This window comes from Orycteropus afer, unplaced genomic scaffold, assembly GCF_000298275.1.
Source record: "Orycteropus afer afer isolate SDZICR_OR568_19922 unplaced genomic scaffold, OryAfe1.0 scaffold00376, whole genome shotgun sequence".
NCBI classification, from domain to species: domain Eukaryota; kingdom Metazoa; phylum Chordata; class Mammalia; order Tubulidentata; family Orycteropodidae; genus Orycteropus; species Orycteropus afer.
In genome coordinates this window covers 2,811,082-2,823,193 of record NW_006921963.1, presented here as the reverse complement: position 1 = coordinate 2,823,193, position 12,112 = coordinate 2,811,082, and the positions used below count along the sequence as shown (strand labels likewise).

The 12,112-nt window shown below is 40.7% G+C and overlaps 1 protein-coding gene across 1 annotated transcript in view; it reads left to right on the top strand.

Annotated features, from left to right (window-relative positions):
- Nucleotides 1-12,112, top strand: part of LOC103207551 (phospholipid-transporting ATPase ABCA3-like) — a 227,440-nt gene that overhangs the window by 181,194 nt on the left and 34,134 nt on the right. The window contains exons 18-20 of the mRNA XM_007953201.1: nt 3,004-3,223; nt 6,053-6,193; nt 8,538-8,638. Of these exons, the coding sequence (XP_007951392.1) occupies nt 3,004-3,223; nt 6,053-6,193; nt 8,538-8,638 (462 nt within the window). The remainder of the gene's footprint in view (nt 1-3,003; nt 3,224-6,052; nt 6,194-8,537; nt 8,639-12,112) is intronic.

The window sequence follows — 12,112 nt, the reverse complement described above, 5'->3', positions numbered from 1 at the left end:
TCTACTTCCATAGTGATACTGCCTCAGAAACCCAAGGAGGGATCGCTATGAGTCAGGTCCAACTTGACAGTACAAAACAACACAACAACATGGAAAACCAACAGCCAACATTATTCTCAATAGAGAGAGACTGAAACCATTCCCCTTATGAACAGGAACCAGACAAGGATACCCTCTATCACCACTTCTATTCAGCATTGTATTGGAAGTGCTAGCCAGGGCAATAAGGCAAGAAAGGGAAATCAAAGGCATCCAGATTAGTAAGGAAGAAGTCAAACTGTCCCTATTTGCTGATGATATGATCCTATGCATAGAAAACCCAAGAGACTCAGCAATAAAACTGCTGGAACTAATTGAGAGATTTAGCATCATGGAAGAATACAAGATCAACATCCAAAAATCCGATGCATTCCTCTACACCAGCAAAGAGATTGCTGAAAAAAGAAATAAGGAAATCAATACCATTTATAATAACTACCAAAAATAAAATAAAATACTTGGGAATAAATCTCAATAGGGACACAAAAGACCTGTACAAATAAAACTACAAATCACTACTCCAAGAAACCATAAGAGATCTACAAAAATGGAAGGATATACTATATTTGTGGATAGGAAGATTGAACATTGTGAAAATGTCAATACGAGCCAAAGCAATTTATACATTCAGTGCAATCTCAATCCAGATCTCATCAGCATTCTTTAAGGATATGGAAAAACCAATCACTAATTTTATATGGAAAGGAAAGAGACCTTTAATAAGCAAAAGCACTATTGAAGAAGAACAAAGTAGGATGTCTCACACTCCTGGATCTCAAAACCATACAGCCACAGTAGTCAAAACAGCCTGGTACTGATACAATGACAGACCAGAGAACAGAATTGAGAACCCAGAAATAGACCCATTGACCTACAGTCAGCTGATTTTTGACAAAGGGCTGAAATCCATTAAATGGGCAAAAGGTGGTCTCTTTAAAAAATCATGCTGGAAAAACTGGATATCTATCTGCAGAAAAATGAAACAAGATCCATACCTCACACCATACACAAAAACTAACTCCAGATGGATCAAACACTTAAATGTGAAACCTAGGGGAGCTCTGGTGGCGTAGTGCCTAAGACACTTGACTGCTAACCAAAACGTTGGCAGTTCAAACCCACCAGCCTCTCCTTGGAAGAAAGATTGAGCAATCTACTTCCATAGTGATACTGCCTCAGAAACCTAAGGAGGGGGCGCTGTGAGTCAGAGATGACTCAAAAGCACATAACAACAACAAAACTATAAAGTTCCTCAAGGAAAAAATAGGGGCAAACTTAGGGTTGCATCCAACTGATAGTGACCCCTCCTGTGTTTCTGAGACGGTATCACTATGGAAGTAGATTGCCCAACCTTCCTTCCAAGGAGTGACTGGTGGGTTTGACCCACCAGCCTTCTGGTTAGCAGTCAAATGCGTTAGGCACTATGCCACCAGAGCTCCCAATTTATGGTATAAATAGACTGTCAAGCATAACCCAAAACACATAAACAGCTGAAGATAAACTAGATGAATGGAACATTCTAAAAATTAAATTTTTATGTGCTTCCAAAGACTTCTCCAAAAGAGTAAAAAGGGAACCTACAGATTGGGAAAAAATATTTGACAATGACATATCTGACAAGGGACTTATTATCTCTAAAATGTATAGAAAACTCCAACACCTCAATTACAAAAATATTAACAATCCAATTGAAAAATGGGCAGAAGACATGAATAGACACTTCATCAAAGAGGATATTCAGGTGGCCAGCAAATACATGAAGAAATGTTCATGATCATTAGCCATCAGAGAGTTGCAAATCAAAACAACAATGAGATACCATCTCACCCGAGTACTAATGGCAAAGTTCAACAAGACAGAAAATAACAAATGCTAGGGAGGATGTGGAGAAATTGGGACTCTCATACACTGCTGGTGGGTCTGTAACATGATACAACCACTGTGGAAAACAGTATGGCAATTCCTTAAAAAGCTGAAATTAGAATGACCATTTGACCCCGCAATCCCATTACTAGGTATATATCATAAAGAAGTGAGAGCCAGGACACGAACAGATACATGCACACCCATGTTCATTGCAACACTATTTACAATAGCAAAAAGGTGGAACCAACCTACGTGCCCATCAACAGAAGAATGGATAACCAAACTATGGTCATACGCACAGTGGAATACTGTGCAACACTAAAGAATAATGTAGAATCTGCAAAACACCGCATAACATGGATGAACTTGGAGGTCATTATGGTAAGTGAAATAAGTCAATCACAGAAGGACAAATACAGTATTAATTCATTATTGTAAAAAGTAAAGGAAAGGTTTATATATGGAAGGAAACTTTCTTTGTTGGTTACCAGGAGTGGCAGGGGAGGGGAGGGAACACTGCAAAATTTTTTAAAACATAAAAGACAGAACTAGCTATTTTCATCTCTGATGTTCTGTGGGGCCCTGATGGCCCAATGGTAAAGCCCTTGGCTGCAGACCTAAAGTTGATGGTTTGAGCCTGTTAGCTGCTCCATGGGAGAAAACTCAAAAAAAAAAAAAAAAAAATGCCATAGAGTCCACTCCAACTCATAGTGACCCCCAGTCTGTTTCTGTGCCTGTAAATCTTTATGGAAGTAGAGTGCCACATCTTCCTCCTGCAGAGCAGCTGGTGTGTTTGAACTGCTGACCTTCTGGTTAGCAGCCAAATGCCTTATCCATGATGCCACCAGAGCTCCATGGGAGAAGAGAGTGGCAAGTCTGCCACCCTGAAGATTGACAGCCTCGAAACCCCTATTAGGCAATTCTCCTCTGTCAAATAGGGTCAACTTGAGTTAGAATTCTAGTCCACAGCAATAGGTTTGGTTTGGTGTTCTGAGCTGATTTCTTAATTGGGTGCACTCTCTCCTCCCAGCCCTTCACCCTGCCTCCTGCCTCACCCAATGAATCCCTTACCTCTGTGCTTGGTCTTCATGTTCCTAGGTAGTCTTCTATCTCTGTAATGTGAAAGCATTCTTTGAAGACAACCACTATGCGGATGCATTGCTGATCTTAATGCTGTTCGGCTGGTCTACCATCCCTTTGATATACCTGATGAGCTTCTTGTTTTCCAGTAGTGCTGCTGCCTACACCAGACTGCTGGCATTCAGCTTCCTTACAGGCGTTTCCAGCTTTCTCTTGGTCTACACAATCGATACTAATAGTAAGTGGAAAGCTTAGGGCTTTCATTTCTTCATGAATTTTGCTTTTGTCCTGGGAGCATTAGTGAGGAAATAATCACAGAATTCGGATGGGCATATTTTTAAGAAAGTAACTTCCTAAATGTATCTGAAAATGCCTACTTGTTGAAACACTATCCCAATTTGGACTCCATTACTATGAGGCTTGTCTTAATTCAGTGATTATTGTTGCTTCTAATTCATTCTTTTGGAGAATGAAAAAGATGTAGTTTACTGATCCCTCCTTCCATCCCTCCACATACAGGTTATAGAATCTGTATTTAGGGGTATTGGAGGCATTTCATTCCTGAGAATCTTTTCACTCTGATGTTCCTTACAAAGGTGGGGAGCCAGCTGGGTCAGTGAATAAAGAGATGATTCGCCCAGAGATAGAGCTAGGAAGGCTAGAGAGGATGGGGGGGGGGGGGGAAGTCCTACAGACTCTAATAATACAAATACTCAGTGATACTCTATCAGTGAATCATAGAGCAGTCTCTGACTTACCTGTTTTCTCATTTATGTAACATTTATTGAGCCCCTACTGTGTGCAAGATGTTGGGAATACAACTTTAAACAAGATGGATAATGGATAATGTCCCTATTCTGCCAGAGTATACGTAATAACAGTAGGGAGAGAACAAGAAAACACAAGGTAGTAGTAAGTGCTATGATAAAAGTAATAATAATCACTGTGATAAAAATAAAAGAGGCTTACCCAATGAAGAGTGACTGAGGACTGTTTTAGTTAGGTGGCCTCTTTGATATGAAGATCAGGTGAAAGAATATACCAGGCTGATGAAACAGCTAGTGAAAAGATTTTAAAACAGGAATGAGCCTTACATGGTCTATGGAACAGAAGAAAGGTCATTGTGCTTGGAACATTGTCTGAAACGAGTGGAGAGGTGGATAGGGGCCGGACCTTGAAGGGCATTGTGGGCCAGGATGAGAAGTTTAGATTATAGTCTAAGTGTGATCTCATGGCATTAGAGTTGTGAGGAAACTCTTTGAGACAACAGGTTTTCTATTTCCTCCTCTGTATGCCCAGGAAGCCCACATAACGTAGTTTCCCTCTTCGTCATAGAAAATTGGAAAGTATATAAAAGTAGAAGAAATTATTCTTCATTTCACTTATTGAAAACAGCTACTTGAACGAATTTGATATATTTTTCCAATTTTATCCAAGCATTATTTTATATTGATGAAATAATTAGACTCACATTGTTTTCATTTGTGTGTTAGCTTTCTATTACTGTGTAATAAATTACTACCAAATTCGCATTTTAAAAATAACAAATTTATTAACTCACAATCTTCCTGGGTCAGGAGTCTGAGCACTGGGGCTACCTGGGCTCTCTTCTCAGAGTGAAATTAAGGTGTTGCCCAGGGCTGCACTTCCATCTGAGGGTCAGGGTTCTCTTCCAAGCTCATTGATTGTTGGCAGAATTCATTTCCTTGCAGTTGTAGGACTGAAGTCCCCATTTTCTTGTTGGCTATCAGGTAGGAACCATTCTCAGATCCAAGAGGCCACTTACTATTCTCTGCCACAAGGCCCTTATCCCAACATGGCAGTTTCCTTCTTTAAGGCCAGCAGGAGAATCTCTCTTGCTTCAAATCTTTCTGATTTCAGGAAGGGCCTAGTTGATGGCAGTGGGTTTGAGTTTTGGGGGTTTTTTTATTTGTTGGTTGGTTGGTTGGTTGGTTGGTTTCTAGTCACTTTTAAAGGTAGCTCTGGTGGCATAGTGCCTAATGCATTTGACTGCTAACCAGAAAGCTGGCAGTTCAAACTCACCAGTTACTCCTCAGAAAGAAGATTGGGCAATCTACTTCCTTAGAGATATGACCCAAAGAGGGGTTGCTATAAGTCGGAACTGACTTGACGGCAGTGAGATTGGTTTTTTGGGTTTTTTTAGTCACTTTTAACAGCCCACCTAGAATATGCTTCCTTTTGATTAACTCAAAGTCAACTGATTGAGAACTTTATCTCATCTTTGAAACCTTCTGCCCTTTGTCATATGACATAACCTAATCACAGAAATGAAATCTGTCATATTCATAGTCCCACCTACATCCAAGTGGAATGATTATACAAGGTGTGGACATCAAGGTGCCGGAATGTTGTAGACCGTTTTAGAATTCAGCCTACCACACTTTGTATGACATATGTATTTTCCTATGCTATTATTCACACTCTATAAATACTTTATACCCACATAATGTTTATTGAATAGATGTGCCATAATTTAGCTAACTGTTGTTGTTCATCTAGATTATTTCTAATGGTTTACCTGTAATGAAAGATGTAACAAATAAACATCTCTGTGCATAAAGCTTTTCTGTCATTTAACTTCTTTACGATAAATTTCCAAGAGTGGAATAATAGGCCATTTATTGAGTGTCCTACAAAGTAATTAACCCCTGGACTCTTTGGAACCCAAAGGCTTAACTCCTGTCCACCTTTACATCTGTCTCAACCATAATTTTAGGGTAGTACACAAGACTGAAGCACTAACTTCAATAATGTCCTACATTACATCCATTACAGCAAGCCTTCCTACCTGTATATGCCACCTCACTTGGCTTGTAAGAGACACAGGGACTGGAGAATTGGATACCATTCCTCTTCACCTTGAGTAGTAGATAACCTCTCCAAACACACTGGACCATAGCCTTTCCTAGAACTCTGAACTTCATGACAGGGTAATGTTTAATGTTACCTAGCTGGAAATTTTCAAAAATTATCTGGAATATTTTGATGTGCTAGGTTCATGTGCATTTTCTGCAATGGAAAATAATTCCTATATGTTCTATTCTAGTGATGGATTTGGGAATATTCAACAAAATACTGGTCAGTATATTCTTTCTGTTTCCCACTCACAACCTGGGCAAGTCCATCAGTGGATTTTATGACAACTTCCGGACCCAGAGATATTGCACCAACAGTTCTTTTGAAGACTGTAAGATGAATAGTGAGTACCAAGGGTCCCACCTTGTCCTGAGTAGTAACTAATCCCTTCTTTCACTAGCATTCCACATTTAAGTACAGAGGTATTTTTTAAGAAGTTTGGGGGTTTTTTAAGGATGTCTAGAATGTCTATAGATGACCTTTTTAATATAGAAGCATTTCCCCACTTAAGGAAGTTTCCACAAAGCCCTTTACACCTGAAAAGATTAAAAAGGGTAAGTTGTATATTCACCTGACTCAATTGCTATTCATGATCCTGGAGATGTTTACTTAGAAGTAAACACTAAAGAGTTGTAGTGCCCTTTAGGATTTGACAGCCACCAAGAGCTAACATTAATTGACTGTTTTCTATGAGCCTTGCTCTGTTTTAAAGGCTTTAACTATGTTATTCTCGAAACTACCTTGTGATGCACAGGTTATTATTATTATTTTATCATTATTCTACACATGTGGAAACTGGGGCAGAGAGACTAAAAACCTTTTACCAAAATCTCAAAATTTGTAGAGGTGTTAGAGCCGGGACTTAGACCTAAGCAGTATGGCCCCAGAGCATACTCCTCACAGGTCTACTACTTGCCTGAATGCTCATAAGAAATAATTTGCATAATTTAGGGCTGCTGAGAGACATTCTAAGGAGCTCTGGTGGCATAGTGTGTATTTGGCTGCTAACCAGGTTAGCGGTTCAAACCCACCAGCTGTTCCGCATAAGAAAGATGAGGCAATCTACTTCCATAGAGATTAACAGCCTTAGAAACCCAATGAGGGTCACTGTGAGTCAGAATTGACTCAATGGCAGTGGGTTTTTAGAGATACTCTGCTCTCTTGAAGTCTTGAGGCTGCAACCACATTTCATATTGCAGATATCTTAAAGAGTAAGAGAAGAAGGAAACAACAAAAATAATGTTCATCTGAACCCGCATTTACTCTGCATATTCCCTTGAGGCTTATAAACTGCTTTGCTGGACTCCCTTGAGCTTCCTTTTCTTTCATTTGTTCTTTTTAAAAATCTTTATAGGTACTGTTTTTAGCACTTGGCAGTTCACCTGCTAGTGAGTTGACATGTTTATTTACTGAACGTCCTGAAAGGATCGAGCTGATGACATTTTGGCAGAAATGGAAATAGTAATATAATGTAGAAAAATAGAATAAAACACCGTGACTTCCAAGTTAATTTACCTGGTTCTTTTATTCATAAAGCTTAAGGCTTATCTCTAAATATTTACTTTTCCATCTTGTTGTTGTTGTTATGTGCCATCGAGTCAAACCCGATGCATAGCGACCCCTCCTTGGGTTTCCGAGGCAGTATCACTATGGAAGTAGGATTGCCCAACCTTCCTTCCGAGGAGTGACTGGTGGGTTTGAACTGCCAGCCGTCTGGTTAGCAGGCAAGTGTCTTAGCCACTATGCTACCAGTGCTCCCTTTCCATCTTGTAGTCACACACTATTTTAAAAACTGCAGTACCACTGCCGCCCAAACACAGAAGAGACAGTCAGCTAATGTAGAGAATCACTGCTTAGCAGAGCAAAAACTTCCATAGTGGTAAATTAGTTCGACTAATTTAAATCAAATGACATATTTCATTGGGAAAATCTGCTGCAAAAGACTTCTTTAAAGTGTTTAAGAGCAAAGATGTCTCATTAAAGACTATGGTGCACCTGACACAAGCCATGGTCTTTACACTAGCCTCATAAGCATGTGAAAGCTGGATAGTGAATAAAGAAGACCGCAGAATAACTGATGCATTTGAATTGTGGTGTTGGTGAAGAATTTTGAAGGTCCCATGGACTGCTACAAGAATGAACAAATTTGTCCTGGAGGAAATACAGCCAGAATGTTCTTTAGAAGTGAGAATGGCCAGACTTCATCTCTCATCCTTTGGTCATGTTGTCAGAAGGGACCAATCCCTAGAGAACAGCATCATGCTGGATAAAGTAAAAAGGGGAAAGAGCCTCAACTAGATGGATTAACACAGTGGCTACAATGATAGGCTCAAGGACAGCAATGATTGTGAGGATGGTACAGGACCAGGCAGCATTTCGTTCTGTTGTGCGTAGGGTCACTGTGAGTTGGAACTAACTCCACAGCACCTAACAACACAACATAAAGGAGAGTCACTCTCTGTGGACCTGGTGCATACCCACTTGTCCCCTTAGCCTTCAAACTAACCCTAATCATTTTGAGTGAACATAGGAAAGTGATAGGAAACTTTTATCTAAACTCATGTACCCCAGATCTATCTGTCTGACCCAAAATACCTGAACATGTTGCTTCTATTCATCCAAACATGGTTGAAGATAAACAGAGATTATGCTTGTTAAGCTTTCCATTATGCCAGCTTTTGAGAGGCAGAAAGATATGCTAGGATTGAACAGTCTCCTATTAGAAATTGATTTAAGAAAGAGTCTCAACAGCAGGTTAAAAAGTCAACTGGATGAGGTTCAACATGCACCTACCATGATTTCCTGTAGAGAAACATAGTTCATGGGAGTATCATAACAAAGGGCAAAAAAAAAAAGGTCAGAATTCCTTGTAGGCAAGCTTCATAAGGAGCAGGGATTAGAACACCCTGCTGGTGCCTGGGAAAAACAGCAAACACAGCCCCTAATAAGAAAGGTTTCTGAACTCAATCAGCAGGATATGGCCCTGTTACCAAAGTGGAGCCTCTCACCTTCTGCCCTATCTGTATGCTACATTTGTAATATGGGGAAAAGTTATCAAATGGGTCCAGCGATACCAACTACTCTAGAATTTAAAGGAAGTTGAGGTACCAGACACTTGAAGCATCCAGGATCTTTACTTTGTAACTGTGACCTCCAAAGGAGTTCTAAAAGATTCTGTAAGTCCGTTATATTTCACCATGACTAGACTTTAGTGCCCTTCCATATTTGCATGGTAAACCTTATTTCTCAATGAAAAAATGAAAAAGTGGAGTATTTTTAATTATTAAAATAATATCAGGCACAAGATGAGACTTTTTATTTATTTATTTGTTTGTTTGTTTGTTATTTTAAGAGTTTGCTTTACATTCAACATTACGTGTACATTTAGTTTCACTTCCCATTGACCATTCCTAGCCCTAACCCAGTCTCCTCCCCTCCCTGCCCAATAACCCTCCCCCACCCCTGTGCCCCTCATAGTTACGGACTCCTGAGTGTCCTGCATTGCCTCTGTGTGAATGATGCCCCTCTGGTGCCCAGTGGTCGATTGCTCCAAGGGATGCATTTCCATAGAGTGTGTGGGTGCGTCACCCTGGGTTGAGTGGTCTGCATGTACATGTTGTTTATTATAGGGCTGAGAGCCAGCTCCAGGGAGGGAGTTTTATTCCAGGCCCAGAATGTATCTCAGGACCATAGTGTTGGGGGTCTCACCCGACTCCATCAGACCAATAATTCTGGTTATTATTGAGTTTTTGGATTTTGTTCCACATTTTTCCTCCCACTCTATCCAAGATCTCCAAAGAGGAAATGTTTTAATGATATCTGGGGAGATAAAAAAATGCCTCAGTACTCTTAAAGCAAGGTCTGACCTTATGAGTAATTTTACGTTCGTCATTTTCAAGCATGCAGAAAATATGGGTCAGAAGAATAGTGAGTGTGTGGGAGGAATATGAGGAGTCCAGCATTGATCAAGGTGGCTCAGGGGTAAGGCTATCCAGGATATTAAAGAGTATTTTCCATCCTTTCCATGCTTGCCTCTGTTTTTATAAGAGAGAGAGACAGGAATTCAGCTATCCATTGGTCATTGTGGATATTGATTGTAATTATAAACCTAAAGGAAAAGAAAAACAATTTTGGGTGGATTCAAGATGGAGTCTCACCAGTGAGCACCATGTTTTTTTCCCTCTGGCATCTAAGAACTTTAAGAACTAGGTACAACAGTTTGAATTGAGATTTTTGGCACTGTGAACAGCTCACTGATCCAGATTGCACCAAACACAGAAAAGCAGAATTGGAGAAAAGGTACAGGGAGATTTTGTAGGAAAGAGCTACTGCCAGAAAACAAACGGGCACCTGAAAGAGACCATTGGAAACCTTTCTGGGGCAGTCACTGTCTGCCGGGTGGAAGCAGCAGCCTGAGATCCCTGAGCCAAGAATGAGATCAATATAGCAGCTTACCAGTGACCGATACAATATTCCAGCGGGCAGCGGCAAAGACCTGTCTCCAGCAGATGATTTTGTTGGTAATTGGGAGGTGAGGGTGCAGCGGGACACGGACACCATTGCTGATACACAGGTGGACATCTCCCCTCCCAGCAGATTACAGAGCGGGTTTAGGTCAGACTGGGAGACACCATGCTTTTCTTTGCCACAGTTATCGGGACTGCAGATCACTGGCAGTTACTCCCCCGAATCTACCACAGCTAAAATTGCACCCATCTTTGGTGCCGCAGGTGGTCAGTATCGCAGACAAACTCCAGAGCCGACCATTGCTGGTCGGGCAGGATTGCGTTACCACCACAGACAGATGGGACACGGAGAGCAGAAAAACTGCAACTGAGTGTGCTCACTTGAATTTTGCCCTGGAGCCATGCTTTGGCACTGTGGGGCTGTGGAGGCAGGGGCTTGGAGTGTGCATGAAATTGGCAGAAATTTGTGACCCTCTAATAATATGACTCTTTCCTGAGATTGAGCCGCGGTCTTGCAAATAAATACATCATAAGTAAGAACCTTCTCAGGTACTCCCCTAAGTCCAACACACCTGAAATTACACACATCTTTGACGCTGCAGATGGGCGGTATCACAGACAAACTCCAGAGCTGGCCATTGGCGGTCTGGCTGGATTGAGTCAGCACCGCGGGCAGAAGGGGCACAGAGAACAAAGAATCTGCAGCTGAGCCCAGTCCCCAAATTTTGCCTTGGAGCTGCACTTTGGCACTGTGGGACCGCGGAGGCAGGGCCTTTGAGTGTGCCTGAAATTAGCAGAAATTTGTGACCCTCTAACAAGAGGAATTTTTTCCTGAGGTTGAGCTGTGGTCTTGCAAATAAATACATCATCAGTAATACCCAGCTCAAAGCCCTAGAAACCAACCTAGCAACACTAAGCTTTCCTGCTTCTGCTCCCACTTTCCCCGCCAATAACTTCACTCATTAAATAGAAGAAAGCATATTCAGCCAATTACCATAAAACCTCACACTTCGAACTCTAAACCCTCTGTCCGAAAAACAAAAACACATATCCACACTACACACAGTGATTCCACCATCACAAAGAAAACAGCAGAGCAACCCAATACACCTAAATCAATATTAAGATAAAACAAACCAGCTTCAGCTTTTCAAAATATTAAACAGTAAAACCAAGACAGAACAAATCAACATGTAACCAGCACCTAGAGACAACCTAAAGAGACAATGCTCTACCAGATTCCAAGGGCTTAAGAAGAGGTTCTGCTTTCCAGTAAGCCCAAGAACTCTCCAAACAGACCTACACAACTGAAAATGTCTGAGTTTACACCTTCTTTTTTTTTTTTTTTCCTTTTCTTCTCTAGTGATTAACCCCATTACTTGTTGGGTTTTTTGGTTTGGTTTTGTTTTTGCTTTTTTTTTCTCTCTCTCTTTTCTGTTTACTAGTTTTTTCTTTCTTCATTATTCTCCTTCTCTACCTTTTTTCTTTTAGTGACCTATCCCCAGATAATGCATATTTACCTATTTTCTTTTTCTTTTCTCCACTTTTTCTTTTCTTTTTTTTTTTTTTGGTTGGGGGGGGGTTACTGTTCCTGTGTGATTTCAGGGTGTATTTTTTGGCTTTGTGCTTTTAGTTTTTTCGATGGTTATTCAATTGTAATTTTTGCCTAACTGAGTGGGAGACAACAACAGTCCCCATAAGATACAAGTAACCCACACCTCCTGCAACTTAACTTACTGAGCAAGAGCTAGCATCTCTTTCTCCACCAGCTGGCCAACGATTTA